Consider the following 24,073-nt stretch of genomic DNA (forward strand, 5'->3'; position numbering starts at 1 on the left):
GCAACAGAGTCGGGAGACTAGGTCGGGGGTGGAAGAAGCGGGCGAACAACCCGTCCCCACCTCCCGGGGGCACACGGGCGGGGCTGGGCAGGGGTCCGCGCTCCTCCCCGGGGCGGAGTTCGCCCCGGCTCCCCGCGCCTCGCAGCGCGAGCGGGCAGCAGAGTTTGCGGCGCTGCGGGCAGCGGGCGCGATGTATCTCCGCAGGGCGGTCTCCAAGACGCTGGCGCTGCCCCTGAGGGCGCCCCCCGGCCCCGCGCCGCTCCGGAAGGACGGTGAGTACTGCGCGGGCCCCGGCGTCCAAGCCTGAAGAGGACCGGCGTCTCTCGCTCAGATTGGCCGGGGTCCCCGTGCCCGCCGGCACCCGGGAGGTGGGGTTGGGGGGACAAACACGGTCCGAGGGCAGAAGCCTGGGATTGGGGCTAGGGGAGAAATGGAGGAAAGTCGCGGGGAGGACGCCCCGAAGTTCTCCAAGCCTTGGATAGTAGGGAACCTTTCTAGAGCGGGTTCGGAATCCGGACTAGGCTTCGTGGGTTCGAATCTTGATTGGGCGAGGGATTTCGCCTGTTTCCTCATGTCTAAAATGGGGACAATAATGGTTGTGAGTTTTAATGAGTTAATATGCCGTTAAAAGCGCTTAAGAAAATGGCTGGCTAAGTTCACGAGGAAACAGAGGAACGGGGGCACGATGGAGCCAGGCAGGGCGCGGGAGGGAGTGCGGGCCCACTAAATGTTGGCTAGATGCCCCTGAATAAATAAACTTATGGCTTGTCCGGGGCTCCGCAGCCGGAACTCTAGGAACCTTCGAAGCACTTTCGCTGGGACTGCGCAGAAACCCGGAGCTATCCACCTGTTCCGCCCCCCCGTCCCGGTATCTGTCACCTTTAGATTTGGCGATGCATGGGAAGAGGGATAGTATTCGGAAATTTCCTAAAGGGGGAAGTTGCAGTTCAAGCTGGAAGCTCCTTTTTTTTTTTTTTTTAATTCTGTTTATTTACGGAGAGAGAGTGAGAGAGAGCATGAGAGGGGAGAAGATCAAAGGGAGAAGCAGACTCCCCGTGGAGCTGGGAGCCCTTGTGGGACTTGATCCTGCAACCGTGGGATCGTGACCTGAGCCGAAGGCAGTCGCTTAACCAACAGAGCCACCCAGGCGCCCAAGCTGGAAGCCTCTTAACTAAAATTTGAAAAATACGAAAGCGCCTACTATAGTGCCTGGAACACTGTAGGGGCTTAATAAGTGTGGGCATGCGTGTTTTCCCTCCCTGCTGCGGGCGGGCTTCGCGCTCCTGTGCAGTTCTGCACCAGCGGCTGCTTCGCAGACCTCCTTCGTCTCCCCTGTCTTTGCCGTCCTGCTTAGCCCAGCAGCTCTTAGACAACCTCTTGGAAAGTTAGTTCTACCCGCACTTGGCCTCACTTTCTAAGGCTTGTGAGGTAGTTTAGCCCAGAGCGTGCATTGGAGCCAACAGAGAAAGAAACATTCCCGCGGAAGATTCCATGGGCCAAGTCCCGCCGCCCCCACCCCACTTTGATTAGGCCTGTGGTGGTGATGGCGGTGGGAGGGAGGGAAGGTCTGTCCAGATAGCTTTATTTTTCTCTTAAAAAGCTGGTAGGAAGCCGTTGCCTCACCGATAACAGAATAAGGCATCTTCGTTTTCCTCGATCTTTACACTGAGTAAGATAGAGCATTTTTTCACTGACGAAGTAGAACCCATTAATTTTAATTTTAAACTTCGTAAGATAACGAGGCCGTTGTGATTGGGGGTGGGGAGGGGAGAAGGATGAGCCCCCTGACCGTGGCCTTTGGCGTTATCTTCTGCATGCACCACCGGCTTCAGGGACAAACACGCACAAACACACACACCTCTTTTGTAGCGAAGCGTTTCAGATAATTTCTTCCCCAACTTGGGGTAAAAGAAAAACAGGTTAGACATTTTAAATCGGTAGTTAGCAATACCGGCTGTAGCAGCACTGATCTTTCTCTCATTTTCATCTAATTACTTTTTTCGTAGCATTGATTTGTTTATGTATTTTAAGAACTATTATTGACCGGGAATCTGGCTTCAGTCATGGAGATTAATTGACCTTTTTGTTGGTACTTTCTGTTTTGATGAACTGAAGAGTAAAATTTTCGCTGTGCCTCACCAAATTGTGTTCTCAGGCTTTTGCTTTTTAAAAATGTAACTTTTTGATGAGTAAATAATTGGGGTTTCTAATAGATCATTGGAAGGAACGCAGACAGGCAAAAGAGAGGTCACCTGTAATCCTGCCACTCAGAGAATACCACCATTTACATTTTAGTATATATAATGTTCCAGAACTTTCTTCCTCTTGCATTTTATTCTTGTGCACATTGCTTCCACAAACTGAGATAGCCCTGTATAGATTATTTTGCTATAAATTTGCATTTACTATATTGTAAATATTTTCTTAGGTAAGCAACTATTCTCCTGCAAAACTTCTAATATCTATTTCACATTACATCGATATGCTCAAATTTAACTAATTAATCTTTATTAAATATTTCCCATTTTATTGCTCTTTTATTTTTATTTAAGATTTTTTTAAATTTATTTGACAGAGATCACAAGTAGGCAGAGAGGCAGGCAGAGAGAGAGGGGGAAACAGGCTACCTGCTGAGCAGAGAGCCCGATGTGGGGCTCCATCCCAGGACCCTGGGATCATGACCTGAACAGAAGGCAGAGGCTTTAACCCACTTAGCCACCCAGGCACCCCTCGTTGCTCTTTTAATTGTCATAATTGTATTTAAGTCTTTACTTACATTTCTGATGATTTTCTTTATTGCTTCCTATTTAAAATAATCTTTTTGATATTATGTCTGGTTGACAACTACAGAAGCTACATATTCCCTATTTAGTAACAGATGTACTTTTAAACCAACAAAAGCCCCACTACAGGTCAAAGCCATACCCTCTTAAGATAACCTCTTTGGCTACACTGGTGCGGAAAAAATATTTTTTCCAAGAGATGATTGTTTATATTTAAACTGAAAACACATACAGGAAGTCTTTCCAGTATTGCTAATACAAAGATTTGTAATTAGGGCAACTGCAAATCAAAACTTCTCCCCAGTCCTCATGCACACCCTGTGTGTCAGGTCACATCCGATTACTTTGCACTTTTTTAGCTCTCCTGACCTTGCATGTGCTGTGCCTTCTGCCTCTGGTGCAATTTTCTCTCCCTTATTCATCTGACAGTCTCCTCTACTTTCCTTCACAACCCAGGTGATGTCTCTTTAATTTTGACAGGTCCTTTAAGGTTTTTCACTGAATTTTCATGCTGTTGTTGCAACTTCTGCTTGCTTCTGTTCCAGCATTTGCCGCATGCATTTCAGTTATTTGTGCATTTCTTCCCTCCTTCAACTATGTGAGCTACATGAGGCTCAGGACCTTGTATGTCCTGTTCAAAGTTCTATCCTTAATGATTCTGATAAGACCAAACACATAGTAGACGCTCAACCCTTTTTTGTTGAGTGAATAAATTAATGTTTCTACTTTTTTTGTATCTTGAAAATAAAGAATTTGACCTATATGAACTTTAAGCTCTTTCTATCTCTGAGTCTATTGTTAAAAATTTCAATCCGAGGGTGTATGACATTTACAAGTTTTATGTATTTAGACATAATAATACAGTGCTCTATTTCTATTGGTTTGTACAGAATTGTACTTCTCCTTCATACATGACCATGTTGTAACATCTTGTCCTAAACAAGCTTATATCTGCTCATCTTTAAAGGCTTTTGTTAGAAAAATTAAGATTTCTGTCTACATAGGATATTTGTATTATAGATTTGTAGAAATGTGTTGGGCGTCAACCTGTTTTACTTAACATGTTAGTTTCAGTTCAGATATATTTAATTCAATTTTTGTAAAGATAATCTTTTCCACTGAAGCCTGTAGTGGAGTACATACAGCAAATGGATTTCTTTTGCATCTTGTTGGACTGTTAAAACTGTTCAGTGCTTTTGTCATTTCTCCTTACTCACGCCTGCACTCTTTCCAAGAAAAGCATGATGCTAAGCACGAAGGTGACAGGTTTCATAAGTACTTATCAAATGAGATTGGGAAAATGTCAAATGGAATTACTACCCTACCTTGTGATACTGTATTCCCTTAAGCTAAAAATCACTTGATGTTAATAGTTCACCGAAGAGGAAATTTTTTTTAAGGTATAATTATTTTAAATAGTTTTGCTTAAGTGGTAGAGCTAACTGTGTTTCAACTTGTTTTCCTAGCATCTCTTCGCTGGATGTCATCTAATAAATGGTTTGGATCATCTGGATCAAATATGATCTATTATCTGGTTGTAGGTGTCACGGTCAGTGCTGGTGGATATTATGTAAGTGTTTAAATAACCATGATGTTCAGGAATTCATATATTTCATGACCTATGTAAAACTCAAAACATTATCAAAGTCAGGACATGAGATTAATTAAATATACAAGATGGTGGGAAATCAACATTTCTTACACAATATACACTGCCAAGTACAGGTGACTTCCAGTAAAAATGACATTATTAGGGGCACCTGAGTGGCTCAGTTGGTTAAATGACTGCCTTTGGCTCAGATCATGATCCTGGAGTCCTGGGTTTGAGACCTGCCTGCCCCTGCTGGGTGGGGAGTATGTTCCTCCCTTTGACCCTCCTCCCTCTCATGCTCTCACTCTCTCTCTAAAATAAATAAAATATTTTTTAAAACGATGTTATTATAAATACTAATAGTAATAGTCGACCTATGAGTGTTTATCATATGACAGACTCACGGCTCATTTAATAATTACAGCAATTCTATAAGGTAGGTACTATTACTAACATTTAAACAAGAACCGTTTTGAAAGATTAACTTAATAGACTATGTTTTAAAAGATTTTATTTATTTATTTGAGAGAGCAAAAGAACACCAGTAGTGGGGAGGGGATGAGGGAAAGGGAAAAACAGGCTCCCTGCTGAGCAGGGATCCTGATGTGGGCTTCATCCAAGGACCCCAGGATCAGGAGGACCTGAGTTTAGCTGACTGAGCCACCAGGTGTCCAATAGACTATTTTTTTTTTTTTTTAGAGCATTTTAGGTTTATAGAAAAATCAGCAGAAAGTATAGAGTTCTCATATCTCCTCTCAATACTCCCATCAACAACCTCACATTAGTGTGGTACATTTGTTACAACTGATGAGTCAATATCAATACATTTTAACTAACTAAAGTGTATAGTTTACATTAGGGTTCACTCTCGGTGTTGCATGTTCTATGGGTTTGGACAAATGTATAACAATATATCCATTATAGTATCATATGGAATAGTTTCAGTGCCCTAAAAATTCCCTGTGTTCCATGTATTCACTCTTCCCTCCCCAAATCTTTGTACTGTCTCCATGGTTTTTATTAGTTTTATATATATTTGTATACATTCATTATTTGAAAATGATAATATTTATTCATATATTTTTAAAAATTCAAAATAGACATATGCAAAGTTAAAAGAATGTTTTACGTACTCCTTCCAGGTAATCACTGAAAAATGAAGCTTTTGATAGTATGATTTTGGAGCTAAAGTGATGAAATATTTGTGCATTAAATAAGTAATAATAAGTCTATTGAATCATTTCCCATTTTGTCATAAACTTTCTAAATCAAAATTTAATCTTCATTATGAACAAAAGGAAAATAAATATAAAATTTTCGGAAACCCTAAGAGTACACAAGAGTCACTACATTTTGGTTTGACCCTACAGAGATATGCATAAAGGGACTTTTAGGCGTAACTAGGAGCAGTTTGTATGTAGATGGCCAAACCAAAATAACTTATCCTAATCTTCAGAATTTTGAGAGCCTCAAGAAACCAGAAACTTCAAATATGTCACTTATATTATCATCCTCCACTGATCCACCAGCTTTCACTCATACCCAGATTCCTTTCCTTCTACCATCTACTGCTTAATGTTGAATTCACTGCCCAGAGCTACTATTGTTGGAAGTAGGCCATTGGAGAAACAGAGATTGAACTGGGCCATGTGATTTTAGGGGGAGCTGGATAGATGGAATTTCATCTGGAACTCACTATGCCCATAATTATGCTTATTAGTACCAGACATGAATCTCTCCAGTCCAATCTTTCTTTGCAAGAGCAATCGTAAACAGGAAGGTTATCAAATGACTGTCCTTTGAGCCCTTTCTGGCCTTGTTCTCTCTCAAGGGGAGCGAGAGTTGGACAAAGCATGAGCTCCAAGTCCCCTTCCACCTCTAAGAATGTGTGGTTTGACTCTTGAATGTAGGAAGCTTCAATTCCCAAGAATCTTAGGCTCTTGTTAGGAGGAAATGCAGAATGTGAGACACTTGAAAACCTGTATTCAAGTCCCCCCCCCCGCCACCTTCCCTTTGTCCTATACTAAAATAAGTTCTCTACTAGATTTATCTGAATGGAATCCAGAGATGGTCACCAGCCAGTCTTTCATTTTCACGTAAAATCTTCTACAATAAGAGCCTCTTAGACTCTGAGGCAGGCCCAGGTCATATCAGTTTTTTGAAGATCTGAGATGTTTGTGAGATATTTTAAACACTTACATATAATGAGTGATATCATTTGGAAATAACTTTTGAAGTCTAGATTTGAGGCCTCTTTTGATAGGCCTTTTTTCTACTCTGTATGACCACCTTTGATTTGGAAAACTAAATTCTCTCGGCTACACGTGAGTGTGAATCATTCCAATATCCTCATTTCTTCGATTCTGCCTGAACTAACCTTTCTTCTCATCTTGTGTTTTAGTCCCTTGAACAAAAAAAAAGCATGTTCCTTGGGCTGTAATTGCTGGGATGGCCATTTCAGGAACGTGAACCTCTGCCCAGGCTCAGCTTTCGTGTACTGGGTGTGGAGCATGTCGACTCAGCATAGTGGTTTAAGCTCTCAGGAGCTCCCACCCTGCCAGGAAAGTATCCCCTGCTCTCATCCAGATTGGTGACCATCATTCCTGCTGATCCTTTGAAACCCAGATGATTCAAGCCTGAATTCACCAAAATCTGCCGGATTTGTTAGGGCCACTTCGGTATCATTTCCACCCCTGAGGTTATAGATTTTCCATTTTCACAGTCTAATTCTAACATGCTCTAAAATGGTTTGTAATTTGCAAAGTATAATTTTTAATAAGATACATGGGTTTTGGTTATTAAAAATTTAGAGAACACGTATATAAAATGCAGATTTTAAAAATCTGTAATCCTACTGCTAAGCTTTATTCCCGATTCTGTTTCTGAAATAACCGATGGTCAGGTCATAGTTCTGCTTTTAAGGAAAAACCCTAGCTTACTTAAGGAATCTTCATTAGGGTCTACAAATATGCTGTTTTGGAAGATTTTTTTCAAACTTTTGGTTATGAGATGGTTGAGTTTTACACGCGGTCATGAGAGCTAATACAGAGAGATCTCACAGAGTCTTCGCCTCATTTCTTCTGGTGATTAACATCTTTTATCGTGATAACCCAGTATCACAACCAGGAAGTGAACATGGATAAAATCCACTGTCCTTATTCATATTTCACCACTTTCACTTGCACTTTGTGTGTGTGCGCAAGTGCGCGCACAGGCACACACGCATGTGTATTTCATTCCAGGCAGTCGTGTCACGTGTAGATTCATGTATTCACTACTGTTGTCCGGACATAGGATCCCTTGTGTAGTCCTTTATAATTGCCCTCAGTCTTTTTTGTCCTCTCCTCCCTTCTTCTTAGCCCTGGCAACCACACATCTGTTCTCTAGGTGTACATCTTTCCATTTCAAGAATGTTACATAAATGGAATCATGAGGTATACAGCCTTTTGAGACTGGCTTTTTTCACTCAGCATAATTACCTGGAGATTCTTCCAAATTGTTATACCTGTATTGAGAGTTCATTCCTTCTTAATCCTGAGTAGCATTCCAAGTTATGGGTGTACCACAGTTTGCTTAACCGTTCACCTGTTGTAGGACACCCCCCCCCCAGCCAGATTCCAGCTTTTGGCTGTTACAAATAAAGCAACCATGAACATTTGTGTACGGGTTTTTGTGTGCACATAAGTTGCCATTTCTCTGGGATAAATGCCAGGGGATATCTAAATGCTTGTCAGAGTATTTTGGTTCTAGCATGATTTGTTTTTCCTTCTTTGTCTTCATCTTTGTATCTGCCTGTGTTTTTCTGTTATCTTTGACTCCTGTTAGAGCATTTGTTTCTTTCCTTTGTAAAGCGTTCCACTTAGTAGCAAAAATTTCCAAAGGAGAAGCAAAAGCGTGCTGGTGTGCATTGGTTTCTCTTCTTTGAATTATATAAACCTTTGAAATTGGCATGTTGACTTTTAGAGCTCAAGAAAGAAACTGAAGCACACATTTACTTTCAGACTTACAGGACGATTACATCAGAGCAAGCCAAACACACAGAACGTGTAACAAATTTGAAAGAAAAAAACAAAGAGTTACATCCACTTCAAGGTAAAATGGATTTATTATTTTTTTCCCTTGAGACACTGATTTCCATGATCTTAGTCTAGCTATGAACACTATTTGCTTTCGGCTTCTTTACTAACTTGACAGAATGGCTTTGGGCAGAAGTTCATTCAGAAAGGGAAAGCCCAACCAAAACCTAAAGAATATTGTTATATGTTTTGGATGAGTGCATTAGATAAATGAAACATTTTACATTTGCACTGCTGACCAGTGACTTTGAATCTTTGTTTGATAATATTACTTTTCCCCTACTCAGGCTTCCATTCAGGTGGGCATAATTTTAGTATCTGTCTCTCTCAGCAGCTCATTTCCCTCATTATTTTTTTTTTTAATCATTAAACTAATTTTTGTTTCGGTTTTGGCTAAAATTGCCCATGTGTCTTCGCCCAAAGTTCACTTGACATTAGTACAATCATGTCTGTTAAGTCCCTGAGTTGATCTGATGATAAAATGGCAACTACTAGGACACAAACTTTACATTTTCACCCTAATGTATATTATTTGCCTTAAACTGCTTGCTTTGAATACTTTTTTCATCTCAATTATAATGCCATTATTATCGATTACTATGATCACTATTTAGGGACAGATACTAGCTACTTATGAACCAATTTTAACCTTTTAGTCATGACAATATTAAGAAATGGAATAGCATCAATAAATATTACTGAATAGAATCACAAGAAAGCTGATTGTAATAATAATAAAACTCAGCATTTCCATAACACTATTTATTTATTTATTTATTTATTTATTTATTTATTTATTGGGGGGGTGGTCAGAGGGAGAGAGAGAATCCCAAACAGACTCCCTGATAAGCCTGGAGCCCACTGAGGGGCTTAATCTCACAACCCTGAGATCATGACCTGAGCCAAAACAAAGAATTGGGTGCTTAACCTACTGAGCCACCCAGGTGCCTGGCACTTTTTTTTTTTTTAAGATTTTATTTATTTATTTATTTGAGAGAGTTAGAGAGCACTGAACAGGGAGCCCAAAGTGGAGCTCGATCCCAGGACTCTGGGATCATGACCTGAGCCAAAGGCAGACACCTAACCAACTGAACAATCCAGGCCCCCCTGCACTTTTGGTTTTAAACCCCTTGTCATACCATAATTTTAGTCAGTCCTCACAATAGCTCTTTGAGGCAGATATTATCGATTTCCCCATTTTACAGATGATAAAACTGAGGTTGAAAGAGTTAGTGATTGCTCAGTCATCAACTAGTAAGATGGCTGTTTTTCCATGCTACTTCACATGAAAGGTTGGCTGTTTATTTTCATGTTCCTTGTATTTAAATAAATAATTTTTGTAAATTTTTAAAAGTTTAACAGTTTCAAAAGGGTTATGAAAAAGTAGATGCCCATTTTCCCTCCCCAGAGCGAATCAATAATACCAGCTTCTTTGTATCCTCCTCGAGAGTCTATGCTAATAAAAAGTATCCGGGTATACCTTACCTCCTTTTGTCCTAGCACAAATAGTACCATTCGGTATACATTGCTCTTTTTCTTGCTTTTTTCATTTAACAGGCTACCTTGAAGAGCATTTCATATCAGTACAGATAGCTTTGTCTCATTTTTAAAAAATGACTGCGCGGCCGGGGGCGGCGGGGTGGGGGGGCGCCTGGGTGACTATGGGTAAAAGCCTCTGCCTTCGGCTGGGGTCATGATCTCAGGGTTTTGGAATCGAGCCCCGAATTGGGCTCTCTGCCCTGTCTCTCTCTGCCTGCCTCTGCCTACTTGTGATCTCTCTCTCTTTCTGTCAAATAAATAAATAAAATATATATATATATATTTTTTTTTAAAATGACTTCGCGGACCTCCGCTGTGTTCCCATGCTCTTTAAATTAACCCTTTGGTTAATGGACTAAATCTTAAAGGTGAAAAAGAGAACGTGGCGGGAGCGGAGAAAGCAAGTTCAGACGTGTGTGAAGTGTCTGCCCCGGAAGTCCTGGAGGTAGATGCGGAAGATACTCCAGATGTTACAGCTGCAGAGGTAGAAGAGGCTTCAGCCTGTCCCGGGGCTGTGGAGGACACTGCCGGGGAGCCCGACGCGGTCAGTGCTAAAGTGGGGGCAGAGGCGACAGAGGCCGCGCTGGGCACCACCGCAGAAGCCAGCGCCGAAGCGCCCCCAGAGGTTCAGAGTGCAGCTCTGGATGGAGCTGTTGCCGGAAATGATGATAAAGGGACAGCAGACAAGGAAAGCGCTGGTGGAAATGCTGAACGAGAAGAAAAGAGTCCTCCCGTTGAATCAGAATCCTCTGCTGGGGATGGTTTACAGGAGCAAGCCAGCGTTGGTTCCGACGACCACGCCCCGGCTCAAGGCTAATCTCTTGCTGACCGACCCTTTAGCCAAAAAAATGCCATCGTGTCTGATAGGTGCTTTTGTAGTTTCAGTCATCATAGTTTTAGGACAGGCTTCTTTGCTAGAAAACTTGAAGATTTCTGGTATCTACTGATAGACTTGGGGATTGAGAGACTTTGAGATTTTATGGGTGTGAATAGTTTCCTGCTCTCTGAGATCAGAATATGACATTTCAGTAAAGAGCTCACAGAGTTCCATCTTTGTATTTCAGTTTTATATCATAGGAATTGAGCTTTCTGTACAATCTGCATTCACTTTAATTTTGCTATACCTGTACCTTAATGTATGTTAATCTAGATTCTTGAGTTTTGATTTGAACTCATTTAAATAAAGTTGGAAAGTCATTAGTGCTTCTGTTTTTATTCACTAATTCTAATGTATAAATAATCTATAGTCTATAGTATTAAAGATCATGTATAATATAAAATATAGGTTATAATATTTATTGCACATTAACATACACACAGCATTGCATGAACAATGAAAAAAAAAAACATTTTGGAGCACCTGGGTGGCTCAGTGGGTTGAGCCTCTGCCTTTGTCTCAGGTCATGATCTCAGGGTCCTGGGATCCAGCCCTGCATGGGGCTCTCTGCTCAGCAGGGAGCCTGCTTCCCCTTCTCCCTCTGCCTGCCTCTCTGCCTACTTGTGATCTCTCTCTCTGTGTGTCAAATAAATAAATAAATAAATTTTTTAAAAAAGATTTATTTATTTATTTGTTTGAGAGAGAGAGAGAGAGAGCGCGCGCGCGCGCTCGCGCGAGGGCGGGGCAGGGGGAGGGGAAGGGCAGAGGGAGAGAGAGAATCTCAAGCAGACTTCCCACTGAGCACAGAGCCCTACCTGGGGCTGGATCCCTCAACACCCAGATCATGACATGAGCTGAAACCAAGTGTCACATGCTTAACTGACTGAGGCACCGAGGTTCCCCTAGTTCTCATTACTTTTTACAGTTGCGTGGAGCTACATGTGTGGGTACTATGATTTACTCAACAGTCTCCTACTGATGGACATTTGAGTTGTTTCTCTTATTTGCAATCACAAATACTACTGCATTGGATAAGCTTCTGCAAAATGTCTTTTTGCCTTTTCCCAGTGTTTCACTAGGATAGATTTCTGAAAGAGAGATTGCTAGATCAAATATGTAAGTAATTTTGCTATCTATTGCAAAAGCCCTTCCATAGGAGTCATACTATTTTGTATTCCCAAAATAACAATGTACGTGAGTGTGTTTCCTGTCAGAGTGTATTGTCAAACATTTGGATTTTTTTTAAAAGATTTTATTTATTTATTTGACACAGAGAGAGAGAGAGACCACAAGTAGACAGAGGCAGGCGGGGGAGGGGGTTGCTGGGGAGCAGGCTCCCTGCTGAGCAGAGAGCCCGATGTGGGGCTCAATCCCAGGACCCTGAGATCATGACCGGAGAGGAAGGCAGAGGCTTAACCCACTGAGCCACCCAGGCACTCCAAACATTTGGACTTTTGATAGATGTGATAGATGAAAACTTGTATCAGCATGATTTTAATTTGTGTTTTCTTTATTAAGAGTGAGGTTGAACCTTTTTTCATTTGGTTAAGGGCAATGTAGCATTTCTTTTTCTGCAAAGTTTCTGTTCATATCTCCAATGCATTTTTTTTAAATTTTGGGAGATAGAGTGGGGGTGCTGGCAGAGGGAGAGGGAGAGAGAGAATCATAAACAGACTCCACGCCCAGCACAGAGCCCACCTCAGGGCTCCATCTCACAACACTGAGATCATGACCCCAGCTGAAATCAGTCAGAGACTTAACCAATCAAGCCACCCAGGTGCCCCTTCAATGCATTTTTTATAGTGTTGTTAGTCCTTTACTTTTCTATTTTTAAGATAGTTTTCTGTACTAGAGATAGCAAACTTTGATATAAATTGAAATTATTTTCCAAGTTTGTCATTCATCTTACTTTACTTACGGTGTTTTTGTGGTACAAGAGATTTTTTCTTTAATTTTTATATAATCAATCCTTTCCATATTGTTTGTGAATTTTGAGCCATTGTTAGTGTGGTAGACTGGGAAAAAACAGTCACATAGTCTTTCCACATACACTCCAATGAAGTATGCCTTTATATCCCTTTCCATCAAGGGGCGGAGACTATTTTTCCATCTTTTTGAATTTGAACTTGCCTTGTAACTTGCTTGGATGGAATGCTGTGGAAGTGATTTTGTGAGACTTCTCATTTGCTTGGAACCTTGAGACTACTGTACGGTCTCCATGAGAATAAGAGACCTTATGGAGAGAGGGGCCCCATCCCTAGCTAGCGCTAACCCCAGATACGTGAGTGAGGCCATCCTAGATCCTCCAGTTTCAGCCGCCATGCCAAACGACTGCAACTGAGAGATCCCAGGCAAGAACGAGTAAGAACCGGCCAGCTGAACACCCAGACCGAATTGCTGATCCATAAAATTGTGAGCAAATCAGAGGGTTGTGTACTAAGCCATGCAGTTGGGGCACTGTAAGCAGCAATACGTAGTTAAGATAGTTAGGAAATAAAGCTTAACTTTGAATTTGATGCAGACTAGCTTTTGTGTTGTTGCCTGTCACATTCTTCAACAGGGATGATGAAAGAATGAGCTGTACCCCACAGATCCAGAATTTGTCCGGCTTTACCTTCTGGCCAATTGTTGCCTTTTCTGAAAAAAATTTTAGAACTACTCAATGCCAAATGTGACTATATACAGAAGGGTTTTTTTTTTTTCCTTTTAAAGTCCAGTATTTATTTAGAACAAACAACCTTTTGAAACAGCAGCTATAAGTCCAAAAGCAAACTATATTTTATTAGCCTTTTTTAAACTTTAACAACCAATGTGATGAATATTTAACAACAGTATTTCACAAACAGTATTTTTCTTATTAGATCATTGGCCGATTTTGATAAAATTAAAAATATACCCTAACAAAGTCAAAGTGGTATAGAGTGTGGGGCTTGGAATATGAAACCAATTACAAAAGATTAACAATGGCAGTAGAATCAGATAACCAAGTTCTCTTTGATGAAGACAGAGATATAAAAGAGGACTAAATTTATAAAAAACACAACATATGTTTTAACCAACGACATGCCCCTGAAATTTAAACACTACTTTCACTATTGAAAGAAATGTATGGAGCAGTCTTGAATAATATGAAATAACTACTCTATTTTTTTTAATGTGATTTTTCTAATGCAGTGTATTCCACAGCCAGCTTCTAAGTCAAAGCTGAATTCAGGGAAGATTAGTTTTTGAATGTGTTAGTAATTTCTGTGCCAAGTATTTGTCCTGTCAGATAACATCTGTTGACCAGAAGCAATACTGTCCATTATAATAAAGCACATTATATAATGTTTTTCCTCAGTTGAAGTTCTCTCTAAAGAAATTTCTAGAAAAAGATTTATTTACTTAACTTTTGGGGTGAGTTTTCATGAACAAATGGGAGGAATTTGGCCAGTTAAGTATTATTATTCAAATTTTTCATATGGATGTATAATTTTAAGTAATCACTGCCCAAATTAATAATTAAACTAATGTAAAAATTTACCTTTTATTTTGAGATTATTTCTTATGGATGGTGGTTTCTGGGGTGGAGGAAGAAAATGAAGAGAAATTAGCTTTTTCCTTTATCAGGTGACATGAAGATGAGAACATTGTAGGCATTATTACTCCCATTTAAGAATGAAAATCCTTTCTCACACATCAGAAATCCTTTCCCTCAGAACTAGGAAAAGAACGTCTTTTTGGAGAGGAAGATTTGTAGACTGTAGTTATATCTATTATGTCTCAAGCAGAAGCCACATAGAGTGACCAACAAAACTGATTTTTAAAATATTTATTTATTTATTTATTTATTTATTTATTTATTTATTTATTTATCTGGGAGAGAGAGAGCATGAGCAGGGGGAGGTGCAGAGGGAGAGGGAGAAGCCCACTCCACCCTGAGCACAGAGAAGAGCCCTACATGGAGTTTGATGCCACGGCCTTGAAATCATGACCTGCCCCAAAGTCAGATGCTTAATTGACTGAGCCACGCAGTCACCTCTAAACTGATTTTTAAAATGAATTTTTCCAGGGACGCCTCGGTGGCTCAGTCAGTTGGGTGCCTGACTCTTGGTTTCTGCTCAGATCATGAAAGTCATGATCTCAGGGTCGTAAGATCAACCCCCCAGTGGGGCTCCATGCTGCTTAAGATTCTCGAACCACTCTCTCTCTCTCTGCCCCCACCCACCCACCCCTCCTTGTGCATGGTGCTCTGTCTAAAAAAAAGGAAAGGAAAGAAAATTAATCTTTCAATTAGATGATAATTGAATTAATCATTCAGTGATTTTATTCTATTATTAAGATATTTAGAGGGGCGCCTGGGTGGCTCAGTCTGTTAAGCGTCTGCCTTTGGCTCAGGTCATGATCCCAGGGTGCTGGAATCAAGTCCCATATTGGGCTCCCTGCTCTCCCTCCCTCTGCGGCTCCCCCTGCTGTGCTCTCTCTCTCTCTCAGTCAAATAAATAAATAAAATCTTAAAAAAAAACAAAAAAGATACTTAGGCAGATTTTACAAAGGCTTAACCCATTATTTTGCTCAAATTAAAACATTCAATAAGGAAAATGTAACATTTTTAAAAAGATTTTATTTATTTATTTGACAGACAGAGATCACAAGTAGGCAGAGAGGCAGGCAGAGGGGGGCGGGGGCGGGAAGCAGGCTCCCTGCTGAGGAGAGAGCCAGATGTGGTGCTCAATCCCAGGACCCTGGGATCATGACCTGAGCTGAAGGCAGAGGCTTAACCCACTGAGCCACCCAGATACCCAGGAAAATGTAACATTTTTAAAAAGAACTCAAATGGTAGAAAATATTCTGAAACCAAGCTCTTTTGAATTCACCGCCATCACACCTTTCACTTTTCGAAGTCCTTTCCATCACCATACAGTCTCCAAACTGTCACCTTAGCTCAGTTCCTCATATCTGTAGCCCCTCAGCGAGTCTTCCTATCATTCCATTTACAGAGTTTTCCTTCTGAAAGATAAGTTGAGCACGTTTCCTCCCAGTTTAAAGCTTTACACTAGCCCACCAGTATCTAATTGAGGACATTTAAATTTGATATTACTTCACAGTCAATATTCTACTCCGAGACCCACCACAAACCACACCTGTTCAACCTCTCTCCATTCTTATCTTTTGTCGGTACTCCTATTTTCCTGCAGCCTCTAGCTTTGACCCAAAGAGCCTACATGATTTAACAGCATTGTTACTTGAACTTGGCATCTTGTTTTACGCCTCAAAGATTTGTACATGTAGTTCTCTCCACCTAGAAAGACACTCCCAGTTCTTCAACTGGCTCAGCTTCTTTCCAGTTACTCAGCTCAAACACCATTGGCTTTGCAACACCTTTCCTCACTGGACTGAGCTGAATCTTTCATAAGTTCCTTTGTGTCAGTTTGTACCTTCTCTATCATTGCATTTATCATTCTGTTTTTCAATTATTTGTTTACACTTTAGAATCTCCAAATAGAATGGGAATTGCTTAAGAAGAAAAGACCATATTAGAGCCCTCAGTAAATGTTTGTTGAATGAAATCATGAAGCTCAGAGAGTTATGGCCGGATATATAGAATTGACCTCTATGAATGGTTGATATTTGGCCATTTTGACCTACAAACCCAGCCATTTCTTTCTTTCTTTTTTTTAATTAACTTACTTGAGAGAGAGAGAGAACAGGGAATGGGCAGAGGGAAGAGAGAAGCAGACTCCCCGCTGAGTGTGGAGCCAAAAATGGGGCTCAATCCCATGATCCCTTGATCATAACCTGAGCTGAAATTAGGAGTCTAAGGCCTAACTGACAGAGCCACCCAGGTGCCCCTCAAAACAGTAATTTCATAAATATATTCCAAGAAGTAAATCTTGAGAAAATTTCAGAGGGTCAATTTGACTAAAATAATTGTAGCTTCTACGGTAAATACAAAATTTTCTCAGATTGTATGGAAACTGGAGTGAAGAAATTCTCAAATATAAATGTGTGTTTTTTTTTTCATAAAGAAATCAGCCTACATCTTTCTTCTCATAGTACAAAGCCCACTTGTTATTCTGAATGGATTTTTTACTCCATTTGTATTCCTCCTCCCCCAAAGCATTCATGTATAAGATATCTTGCTCAGGCTTCTATGTAGACAATTTCTCATCATGTCTTTGTTAATAGTCTAGAGAGAATGAGCAGAGGGGTTGGGTTCAACAGTGCTCCCGGAAGCCTTTGCGGCCTTAGAACAAGCATCGCCACATTAATCAATTTACATGAGAACTGTAGCCGCAGGCAGATTCCAGTGCAATCACAGGTGCCGCCTCACATTACTCTAGCTTCACTGCTCCTGAAGAGTTTGTTCCCCAAGTGTTTAAACAGGACTCTTCATGACAGTCACTGGCTTTCTCCTCAGCGGAAAGCTGAACAGAAACATCCAGAACTATCTTCACATTATTCCTCAAAACTCACTCAAAAATCAAATCAAGATAATGAAATTGACATGAGAGCTTATATAAATCCTTGCAAAGACATTTCTTGTCCAGTGACAACACACTTAACAAAACTTACCCACGAATATAATAGTAATGAAGCAGGGTTCCCAGTACCACCATAACTCTTTTTTACCTATGGGCTATTCGGGTTGCAGTAATATTTTCTGCTTCTCCCTAAAAGTCACATTCCTGTTTCCTCAGAACTCAGTGTTAATTGGAAACAGAATTTCTCACATTCTTGTCAGAGCACCCAGTTGGCCATCATCTGGACTGTGTGGAATGTCAACATGGGGATGTGTCAAGTCCCCATCGTTTGCAGTCTTATGTAAATATATGGCTAAAAACATATGGTTAAGACAGGGAGAACGTGGTGTGTATGGGAACTTACTCTACTAGATGTAAAAAGCTGTAAAGCTATAGCAGTTAAGATGGTTAGGTGAACAGATAAACAAGTAGCCGATGGAAAACAATGGGGAACTGAGAAATAAGCTGCACGTAGGATGGAAAGAATTATGACCGATTAGAAATCAGTGAGGGGGCACCTGGCTGGCTCAGTTGGTGGAGCGGACAGCTCTCGATCTCGGGGTTCTGAGCTTGATCCCCACATAGGGTGTAGAGATTGCTTACCAAAAAAATAAAAATAAAAATCTTAAAAAAAAAATAAAAAGAAGTCAGTGAGGAAATAATGAACTCTTTACTAAATGGTGCAGGGATTATTGGGTATCCAAATTTAAAAATAAAACAAAATTAGCCCATCACCTTACAACCTACAGTCAAAAAATTCCAAGTGGATTAATAATTTTATTTATTTTATTTTTTTAAGATTTTATTTGTTTATTTGATATGCGGAGAGAGAGAGAGAGAGCACAAGCAGGTGGAGCAGCAGGCAGAGGGAGAGGGAGAAGCAGCCTCCCTGTGGAGCAAGGAGCCTGATGTGGGACTTGATCCCAGGACCCTGGAATCATAACCTGAGCCAAAGGCAGATGCTTAACCAACTAAACCACCCAGCTGACCCTGGATTAATTATTTTATTTTATTTTAGATTTTATTCATTTATCTGACAGAGACACAGAAAGAGAGGGAACACAAGCAGGGGGAATGGGAGAGGGAGAGGAAGGCTTCCCTCTGAACAGGGAGCCCAATGTGGGGCTTGATCCCAGCACCTTGGGATCTTGACCTGAGCCTAAGGTAGATGCTTAACGACTGAGTTACCCAGACACCCCTGGATTAATAATTGTAAAATGAGAGAAAAAATTTAGTATTTGGGGGGAGAAAATATTTCTTCGGCTTTAGACCAGTGAAAGATACCTTAGATACAACATTACAAAACAGCATAAAAAGATTTATCTGGGGGGTGCAAAAATGTAAAGCAAAAATGGCAAAATGTTATACTTCAAAGCAAGATAGTGGGTAGATGTGTATTCATTATACTATTTGGTATATTTTTTGTATGTTTAAAATATTTTGAAATTACAATGTGAGCTAAAAGTAAGAAAACCTCACTGCTTTGTGTTTCACTGCACCTTATTCTTCTTTTCCAAAGCTAGAAGAATATTAGTTAACTGATTCTTCTGCTACAGAAAAAAGAACACAGGGGCACTTGGGGGGCTCAGTTAGTTAAGCAACTGACTCTTGCTTTTGGCTCTGTCATGCTATAGGGGTTCTGGGTTCCAGCCCGGTGCTGGGCTCCATGCTCAGTGAGGAGCCTGCTTGAGATTTTCTCTCTTGAGATTCTTTTCTTTCTTGAGATTTTCTCTCTCCCTCTGCCTACCTGCCCCCACCCTGCTTTGCGTGGGCACGAGCTCTCTCTCTCAAATAAATAAATAAATCTTTAAAAGGAAAGAGAGAAAAAAAAATACATGTGGCATACAGCACTACCATGACCTTGGGAGCCTGGGCTTTACCCTCCTTCAGCGTTCAGCTGTGGGCTTGAACAAATCCTACATCCTCCCTGGACCTCGGTTTGCTAACTTGTTAAATGAGAAGACTGAACTGGAATGTCCTCTAAGTTTCCTCTGACTCTAAAAAGTTGAGATCCGTGTACCTGTGAGAATGGAGGAAGACAGAATCCTTGGTGTCATAAGGGGCCTGGGCTGAAGCTAGATGGCTGTCTGGAGACTGAAAACCTCTAGGCAGACCCTGTCCTACAGGCAGATGTGGCCTCTGATCCAAGACTCTGTAATGCGACAGTGTCTGTGAGTCCTACCAAAAAGTAACATGCATCATAGACCAAATTTCTGAGGAATTTTGACCATTTTCTTCCCCTTGCCTACGGTTAGTAATTATAGTTTCTTCCTCTGACCTTCTCAGAGTTCTCCTTCCATAAACATGGTATGACCCTTCTTTTTTTTTTTTTTTAAGATTTATTTATTTATTTATTTGACAGACAGAGATCACAAGTAGGCAGAGAGAGAGGAGGATGCAGGCTCCCTGCTGAGCAGAGAGCCCGATTCAGGGCTTGATCCCAGAACCCTGGGATCATGACCTGAGCGGAAGGCAGAGGCTTTAACCCACTGAGCCATCCAGGCGCCCCAGTCTTTATTTATCAATGTAAATGACTCTAGGTTTATTTTCTTACTGATCTTAAAACCCTTCCCTCAAATGTGTCACATCTATTGTCTTTCAGACCTCAAAAATTCTATGGCACTCTTCTAAATGAAGTTCAAAGTGTTGACTCCAGGCTCCAGCATTTTCCCTCTGCCCAAATGGTCTTCATTATCTATTATTTCTGTGCTGATTCACAGTCCCTGATTCCACTGGGAAATTTTTTTCCCTTATTTTGTAAAAATCATTTCCACAGTCTCCCTTTCCTTTCTCTGTCTCTTGGCCTTTCTGGAGGACATCTGTACATTTGAAAGTAATTTATATTCTCCCTTTAATCTACTTCTGTTCTTCCATTCAATATTATCCCCATACGAAATAAAATAAACTTGCATTTTATATTTATCATATATCATCATATATTACGCTATGTATTTGTTGATTTATTCTTTGTCAATTTGTTAGAGCTTAGTGTCACACACTAATATATAATTGTTGTAATTAAAATTGGAAAACATGTTCCTCTCTGCATCTGTCTCTTTCTATATATGACAGAGAGATCACAAGTAGGCAGAGAGGCAAGCAGAGGGAGAGGGGGAAGTAGGCTTCCTGCCGAGCAGAGAGCCCGATGCAGGGCTTGATCTTAGGACCCTGAGATCACTACCTGACCCGAAGGCAGAGGCTAAGCCCAATGAGCCATCCAGGCACCCCTCCCTTCTTCATATGTATGTAGATGTAATTAGCAGGTAAAGGATGAGGGAAATCAGGCCAGGCTTATGAATTAGTTCCCCATGTATTCTAGTTATCTCTGCTCTGCTTGAAGAACAAAACCCACACTCTCAAGTATAAGGTCTCAAGAAAATGTCAAAGAAAGGGCCACTTAGAAAAAGATTGTTGGTATAACACAATGTGATGCTTGGGAAAGCATCACAAAGGTAATACCTGACTTATGAAAGATAAATAATATAAGAGGATGTCACTCTTTATCTGAGACTTTGAGTCACAACCTACATAAGGATACAAAATGTGTCATTAGCCTTCCTCCACAGCTTACAGAAAGGTGCCAAGATACATGTGCACTCAAAGTTAGTTAAGGATGATTAAGGAAATATCGTTTTTTATATTTGTTATTTGCTTATAATATTTATATGGACTTCCAAAGATAGAGTAACTTGCAATAAAATCACATCCACACTCTGTGAAAATTCGTGTGAGGAAATGTAAAACCCGAAAGAAAGAAGAAGCAATAATTATAGATTTGTGAGTAATTTTATTAAATACAAACATTACTAATACTTTAAACCTTCTTCAAAGTTAACCATTCACTACACTGACTTCAGTTGTAATTTTAATTTTAAAGGAGCATGAATATATTCAACATAGAAAAGAAATACAGTAATGAGAATGTAATTAAATGAGAACGAGATACACTACCTCTCAAAATTCTAGGACTTAGTTGAAGTCATAGAATTCTTTTCTGTCTACAGAAAAGAGATACCCAGACTGCACAAATGAATGGCATTTCTGCAAGGTGTTTCTAGTTCTCTACTGTATCGCCCATATTTGGAGAAGATGAAACCAGCCAAGCACCTCCACAGTCACTAAAGACTTGGAAGTCAAGCTGCAGGTGACAGCCAAAGTATTCTCCATGGATAGAAGATGCAGACAAAACACTGCCTTTTCGGGACGCCTGGGTGGCTCAGTTGGTTAAGCAGCTGCCTTCGGCTCAGGTCATGATCCCAGCATCCTGGGATCGAGTCCCACATCGGGCTCCTTGCTTGCCGGGGAGCCTGCTTCTCCCTCTGCCTCTGTCTGCCTGTGCTCGCGCTCTCTCTCTCTCTCTCTGACAAATAAATAAATAAATAAAATCTTAAAAAAAAAACAAAAAACACTGCCTTTTCACCTTCTTTGGACTGCTGGTCTGTAGGAGGTCAGAGGGGGTCCCAGTGTGTTCCCAGGCACAAATGATAAATTGTGCCTAATTATGATGGATAATAATAGTCCCCCCCCGAGCCCCCTCCTTTAGGACATTAAGAATTAGACATTACTTGCTTCCTGCCCTCTCCCCTTGGTAATTTTTAATTTAAAAAAATTCCTTTCCTCTGAATGGTTTGAAAATATTTGATTTTCTGCCAGGGATTTTCTTGAAGTAATTTCCTGCTTTATTTTCAGAAATGTAAAATGGGGGTTAGGGATAAAGGAAGATTTACCAGACTTTAGAACAAATAATACTTTTAAAAGGCCCTGTCTAAAATATTCCAAGGAAAGTACACATCATCTTTTACAATTGATTAAAAAGATTGGACTGAAAACTAAAAATCCATCACTTGATTGTATGGTAAAATCTTCCAGCTCCATTTTGAGGTTGCTTGGCCTGTAGGGCCAAATGCTCTCCTAGGATTCCCTTCTGGGAACTGTTACAGGTTGTGTGATAAGCCAAGTGTTCAAAGACCCGTGGTTTTGCTGCCTCACATCTGTATTTCTCTGTCAAATGGAAACTTAAGAACAACTTTTCTCATTAACGATAAGTGTTACAGTTTTGAGGCTAGATTCATCTTTTTTGTGGTCAGGAGGGAATGGAGAATGTGCTGTCCTGAACCTGGAAGAGAAGGAAAGGGTCCAGGTTCTCCAGAACAATCCCTGCCAGTCATGCTTGCCATACAGCAAGAGCCCTCACTGAAAATGGAAAAGAAAGGTGATTATTCTCAGTTTTCGATTTTTTTCTGAGTATAAGGAGAAAGCCATAGTAAATTCTTACTGTGAGAACTTTGGTGAGAAGAAATGGAAAGAAAACTCAACAGTGCTTCTTAATTTTTTTCTCTTTTAATGAACAATGAAAAGCTTTGCAGTATCAGGGCTTGCTGCTGGGGAGCTCTCAAAGCAATAACTTTTATTTGACCAAATCCATTCACCATGTTTCAAGACAATGAATAACATTTATTAATGGACATTTATTGAAAGACCTACTAGGCTACTGACATCACAGCAGGCTCCTGGATAGATGGAAAAGCTTACATTCTAGTCAGAGAGAAAGACAGACAAAATGGGCTGTAAAACTAATATGACACATGGTGTTAAAGTAGCTCTGGGAGCCTATGAAAGTTGGGAAAGGAAACAGTGGTCACTGAGGGCTTCCAGGCAAAGATGATTGCTCACCTTAGTTTCGAAGGGTGAGTACCCTTGACCAGATGAAGAAGTGGAGACTGGGGTCAGTGGGCCTTCCAGATGAGAGGAGGTCAAGGTAACTGTTCAGAGTCTCAGGTGTTAGGGTCTGTAGGTGACTCCTGTTGGCACCATTACTGTTCATTACATTGGATGCGGGTGTGTCTGTTGGATGAATTTCAGTGCTCTCTGGAGCTCTATCGTCTTGGAATGTAACCATAATGATCACAGAGGAGGGACATTTTCGGAAAGGACCGTTGCTTTTCTGGTCCCTTTGCACAGTTACTGCCATATTCATGCCTGAGGCATTTGCATGCTTTCACATGAAGTAATTTTTTTTTTTTTAATGTGGATGTTACATAATCAGAACGGCAGTCCCTACGGCAAGGCTTCTTCCCATTAGTCAGGTATGTTCCTGACCACGGGTCTCAGCTAAGCCTTCTGCTTTACGTTGCTCTGCTTTCCAATCAGAAGTTTCCCATTTTTCTAAGGCACTAACATGTTGTGACAATTATGACATTTTGGGGCATTTTCTTGGTTCAAAAGAGAGTGATATATGATAAGGCATTTTATTAGACTTTTTGAATTTAGGTCTTCGTTTTCCAGGAAGAGTAACACATACATCTACAGTATAACCATTAAATTGTAAATGGTATATTATATGTTTATAAAAAATAAAATTTAAAAAAATGTAATATATATATATATAAATTGTAAATGGGACTCACTTCAGAGATCCTCTTTTTTAAAAAATATCATGAATTTAAAGCATATTTCCTGACATTCTTTCCATCTTCTCTCCACTTCTCCCCAAACCGCCCCCCACCAAAACTCTAAGCAAGATTACAACTGTGCTTCTGGACCACACAAAGTTATCATTTCTGTTTCAGAAACTTGGCATATGTTGTGTCTAGAACCATCTCTGTTGTACACTGCAAGGTCGCTCTCTTGGGTAGGAGTCACAGGTCCAAGGAGAGTACTCATGAGCTAGGAGGGTCAGTTAAATCTCTGAGGGATGACAGAGC

General features: G+C 40.5%; 1 protein-coding gene across 1 annotated transcript; it reads left to right on the top strand.

The window, feature by feature from the left end:
* Positions 1-147: 147 nt before the first annotated feature.
* On the top strand, positions 148-10,904 carry MGARP (mitochondria localized glutamic acid rich protein). The gene is made up of 4 exons (XM_032857433.1): positions 148-272; positions 4,250-4,353; positions 8,376-8,466; positions 10,358-10,904. Exons 1-4 carry the CDS (start codon positions 191-193, stop codon positions 10,804-10,806), a joined length of 726 nt encoding a protein of 241 aa, XP_032713324.1. The 5' UTR covers positions 148-190; the 3' UTR covers positions 10,807-10,904.
* Positions 10,905-24,073: the final 13,169 nt, after the last annotated feature.

The sequence above is a fragment of the Lontra canadensis genome, unplaced genomic scaffold (genome assembly GCF_010015895.1).
Source record: "Lontra canadensis isolate GAN:19392208 unplaced genomic scaffold, GSC_riverotter_1.0 scaffold1, whole genome shotgun sequence".
In the NCBI taxonomy this organism is placed as follows: domain Eukaryota; kingdom Metazoa; phylum Chordata; class Mammalia; order Carnivora; family Mustelidae; genus Lontra; species Lontra canadensis.